We start from the raw sequence: 5,068 nt of genomic DNA, 5'->3' as shown, positions 1-5,068 counted from the left end.
GGGGAAAGCAGAAATGCTGCCACCCTCTGGCCGTTACCTGCAACAGCAGCTTTAAAACCTGTACTAATAGTCACTTCATATGCACAAGTACTGGAGGGCTGTAAATGAAACCTGCCCTCAAAATGTCTTGAGGGGTATAATGGCCAAAATAATTCAAAATGTGGCACATACTTCAAGAAAACAATTTGAAGATGTAAGCCGTACTCACAGTTTGAAGACAAAAAGGACATGCCTGAAAGTTCAATTTCAGGGGATTATGAGACGCGTGCAAGTCCAACTACAAAGAGGTATCAGCTCACACCAGTCAGAATAACCATCAGCAAAAAAACTACAAACAATAAATGCTGAAGTGGTTGTGGAGAAGTGCGTACCCTCAACTTTAAGAGGGACTTAACCTGGTAAGAGCCACTAATGAGAACAGAATGGAGGTGCCGTTACAAGGTAAACATTGAGCTACAATATGATCCAGGAGGTCCAGTCCTGGGTCTATAACATAAGAAGACAGAATTAGAAAGACACTGGAGGGCAAATCTGCATTGCAGCAGTATTACAATAGCCAAGACATGGAAGCAAACACAAAGTCCATCAACAGATGAGTGGGTAAAGAAGAACTGGTACACATACAGATGGAATATTAGCCAAGGAAAAAAAATAACACAATGCCATTTGCAGCACCATAGATGAGTCTAGAGGTCATCAAGCAACTTGTAGTAAGTCAGAAAGCAAAAGACACATATCCTATGATATCACTTAGAGGTGTTACCTAAAAATTGATAACAGTGAAGATATTTCCACAGAGAAAGGCAATCACAGATTCATTAAACAAACTTACGGTTCACCAAAGGAAAGGTGTGAGACTGTATATATTAGGATATTGGGTTTAACAGAGATATACAAACATAGGTGAAATATATAATCACCAAACACCTATGGAACACCAAGAGAAGACTACTCAACATTATGTCATAACCTACATGGGAAAAGGATCCGAAGAAGAATAGATATATGTATATGTGTAAAAGGACCACATCTCACACACCTAGCACAAGCAAAACATTGTTATCAAAGTTGCTGTGATAAAAAATTAAAATTAAAAAAATGAATAAGAAGTAGTGAGACATAAACTTAATGGGCTTTTTCCTGGCACACTGCATTCTAATTTACAACCTACAACACGACTTCCATTGAGGCTCTGTTGCCCTAGTAACCAGATTTTGTAAAGGAGAACTGCTACCGCCTTGTGAACATTTCTCAAAACAGCAGCTTTAAACACAGCTCTAGAGCGGAGGGGAAGATGGTGGAAGAGTAAGACGCGGCGATCAACTTCCTCCCCACAGATACACCAGAAATACATCTACACGTGGAACAACTCCTACAGAACACCTACTGAATGCTGGCAGAAGACCTCAGACCTCCCAAAAGGCAAGAAACTCCCCATGTACCTGGGTAGGGCAAAAGAAAAAAAGAAAAAACAGAGACAAAAGAATAGGGACGGGACCTGCACCAGTGGGAGGGAGCTGTGAAGGAGGAAAGGCTTCCGCAAACTAGCAAACCCCTTCGCAGGCGGAAACTACAGGTGGTGGAAGGGGGAGTGTCACAGCTGTGGAGGAAAGCACAGCAACGGGGTGAGGAGGGAAAAGCGGGGAGATTCCCGCACAGAGAATCGGTGCCGACCGGCGCTCGCCAGCCCGAGAGGCTTGTCTGCTCACCCGCAGGGGCGGGCGGGGCTGCGAGCTGAGGCGTGGGCTTTGGTCAGAGCACAGGGAGAGAAATGGTGTTGGTTGTGTGAACACAGCCTGTTGGGTTTAGTGCACCATGGCTAGCTGGGAGGGAGTCCGGGAAAATGTCTGGAGCTGCCGAAGAAGCAAGAGACTTTTTCTTCCCTCTTTGTTTCCTGGTACATGAGGAGACGGGATTAAGAGCGCTGCTTAAAGGAACTCCAGAGACCAGCGCGAGCTGTGGCTAAAAACACGGACCCCAGAGATGGGCGTGAGTCGTGGCTAAAAGCATGGACCCCTGAGATGGGCGTGAGCCGTGGCTAAAAGCGCAGATCCCAGAGGCAGGTGTGAGCCACGGCTGAAAGCACGGATCCCAGAGATGGGAGGAAGACGCTAAGGCTGCTGCTGCCGCCACCAAGGGGCCTCTGTGCGAGCACAAGTCACTATCCACACCTCCCTTCCGGGGAGCCTGTGCAGCCCACGACTGCCAGGTTCCCGGGATCCAGAGACAAGTTCCCTGGGAGAACGCACGGCGGGCCTCAGGCTGGTGCAATGTCACGCCGGCCTCTGCTGCTGCAGGCTCGCCTCGCATTCCACGTCCCTCCCTCCCCTCAGCCTGAGTGAGCCCCTGAATCAGCAGCTCCTTTAACCCCATCCTGTCTGAGCAAAAAACAGAAGCCCTCCAGCGACCTACACGCAGAGGCGGAGCCAATTCCAAAGCTGAGCCACTGGGAGCTGTGAGAACAAAGAAGAGAAAGGGAAATCTCTCCCAGCAGCCTCAGAAGCAGCGGATTAAAGCTGCTTGATGTACCCTGCATCTGTGGAAGACATGAATAGACAACAAATCATCCCAAATTGACGAGGTAGACTTTGAGAGCAAGATTTATGATTTTTTCCCCTTTTACTCTTTTTGTGAGTGTGTATGTGTATGCTTCGGTATGAGATTTTGCTGTACTGCTTTGCTTCCACCATTTGTCCTACGGTTCTATCCATTCGTTTTGTTTCTTTTTAATGTATTTTCTTAATTATTATATTTTAATTTAATAACTTTATTATATTTTACTTTATTTTATTTTACTTTATCTTCTTTCTTTCTTTGTTTCCTTCCTTCCTTCCCTCCTTCCTTCCTTCCTTTCTCCCACTGCCCTCCCTCTCTCCCTGCCCCCTCCTTTCTTTCTTTCCTTCTTTCTTTCTTTCATCCATCCTTCCTTCCTTCCTTCCTTCCTTTCTTTCTTTCTTCCTACTTCTACTGACTCTTTCTCTCTAATTTTTCTCCCTTTTATTCTGAGCTGTGTGGATGAAAGGCTTTTGGTGCTGCAGCCAGGAGTCAGTGCTGTGCCTCTGAGGTGGGAGAGCCAACTTCAGGACACTGGTCAACAAGAAACCTCCCAGCTCCACATAATATCAAATGGCAAAAATCTCCCAGAGATCTCCATCTCAATGCCAGCACCCAGCTGCACTCAACGAACAGCAAGTTACAGTGCTGGACACCCTATGCCAAACAACTAGCAAACAGGGACACAACCCCACCCATTAGCAGAGAGGCTGCCTAAAATCATAATAAGTCCACAGACACCCCAAAATACCACCAGACATGGACCTGCCCACCAGAGAGACAAGATCCAGCTTCATCCACCAGAATACAGGCACTAGTCCCCTCCACCAAGAAGCCTACACAACCCACTGAACCAACCTTAGCCACTGGGGACAGACACCAAAAACAACAGGAACTACGAACCCACAGCCTGCAAAAAGGAGACCCCAAACACAGTAAGGTAAGCAAAATGAGGAGACAGAAAAACACACCGCAGATGAAGGAGCAAGAAAAAAACGCACCAGACCTAACAAATGAAGAGGAAATAGGCAGTCTACCTGAAAAAGAATTCAGAATAATGATAGTAAACGTGATCCAAAATCTTGGAAATAGAATAGACAAAATGCAAGAAACATTTAACAAGGACATAGAAGAACTTAAGATGAAACAAACAGCGATGAACAGCACAATAAATGAAATGAAAAATACTCTAGATGGGGTCAAAAGCAGAATAACTGAGGCAGAAGGACGAATAAGTGACCTGGAAGATAAAATAGTGGAAAAAACTACTGCAGAGCAGAATAAAGAAAAAATAATGAAAAGAACTGAGGACAGTCTCAGAGACCTCTGGGACAACATTAAACGCACCAACCTTCGAATTATAGGGGGTCCAGAAGAAGAAGAGAAAAAGAAAGGGACTGAGAAAATATTTGAAGAGATTGTAGTTGAAAACTTCCCTAATATGGGAAAGGAAATAGTTAATCAAGTCCAGGAAGCACAGAGAGTCCCATACAGGATATATCCAAGGAGAAATACGCCAAGACACACATTAATCAAACTGTCAAAAGTTAAATACAGAGTGGGTAGTGGGGTTCTGGGGCGCTGCTATGGAGGGGTGTAGCGAGCCACAGCTGGATGCTAAGGCCAAGGTCACCAACCAGCTAATAGATTTTCAGTGGAAGCTGGGTATGGCTGTGAGCTCAGACAGCTGCAGATCACTTAAGTATCCTTACGTTGCAGTGATGCTCAAAGTGGCAGAACATTCAGGCCAAGTAAAGAGCAAGTCCTTCGAAATGACAATTCCACAGTTTCAGAATTTCTACAGACAGTTCAAGGAAATTGCTGCAGTTATTGAAACTGTGTGAAAACTGATTACTTTGTTGATGAATTGCTACCATCATTCTAAAATCATGAACTTTACTTTCTGCAACAAAACTGCCTAAGGATCAAATGATATTTATTGAATGAAAATTATACTTTTGATTTTCCATTTTTTTAAATAATAAAAAAGAAAATCAGACAAACAGGAATTACAAAGTGGTGATCGCTGCACACTTTGTGAATATACTAAGAGCAACTGAATTGGAAACTTTAAAGAGTGAAGAACTCTGTGGTATGTGAATTATATCTTAATGAAAAATAAATCAGACAAACAGTTGAATGATATTAAAAGCAGCACAAGTTTATGTATTAGACCAATAGTTTTAAAAAATACTGGTAATGTTACCCATTTTATAAACAAACTCTTCCTTTTTGGCATTCATTTTTTTATTGATGTATAGTTGATTTACAATATTATATTAGTTTCAGATGTACAACATGGTAATTCAAACTTTTTAGAGATTATACTCCATTTATGGTTATTATAAAGTATTGGCTATAAATAAAAAAAAAAAAGTTAAATACAAAGAAAGCATATTAAAAGCAGCAAGGGAAAAACAACAAATAAGACACAAGGGAATCCCCATTAGGTTAACAGCTGATCTCTCAGCAGAAACTCTGCAAGCCAGAAGGAAGTGGCAGGACATACTGAAAG

General features: G+C 43.2%; 1 protein-coding gene across 1 annotated transcript; it reads left to right on the top strand.

Moving 5' to 3' along the window:
- Nucleotides 1-4,115: 4,115 nt before the first annotated feature.
- Nucleotides 4,116-4,795, top strand: LOC125963930 (COMM domain-containing protein 6-like). The gene has a single exon (XM_049707732.1). It carries the CDS (start codon nt 4,140-4,142, stop codon nt 4,395-4,397), a length of 258 nt encoding a protein of 85 aa, XP_049563689.1. The 5' UTR covers nt 4,116-4,139; the 3' UTR covers nt 4,398-4,795.
- Nucleotides 4,796-5,068: the final 273 nt, after the last annotated feature.

Source organism: Orcinus orca, chromosome 3, assembly GCF_937001465.1.
Source record: "Orcinus orca chromosome 3, mOrcOrc1.1, whole genome shotgun sequence".
NCBI classification, from domain to species: domain Eukaryota; kingdom Metazoa; phylum Chordata; class Mammalia; order Artiodactyla; family Delphinidae; genus Orcinus; species Orcinus orca.
Note: the sequence above shows the minus strand (reverse complement) of the source record. Positions and strands in the feature narration are given on the sequence as shown.

Coding starts and splice junctions, on each gene's coding strand:
- LOC125963930 (XM_049707732.1), top strand. CDS start 4,140: ATGGAGGGGTGTAGCGAGCCACAGCTGGATGCTAAGGCCAAGGTCACC.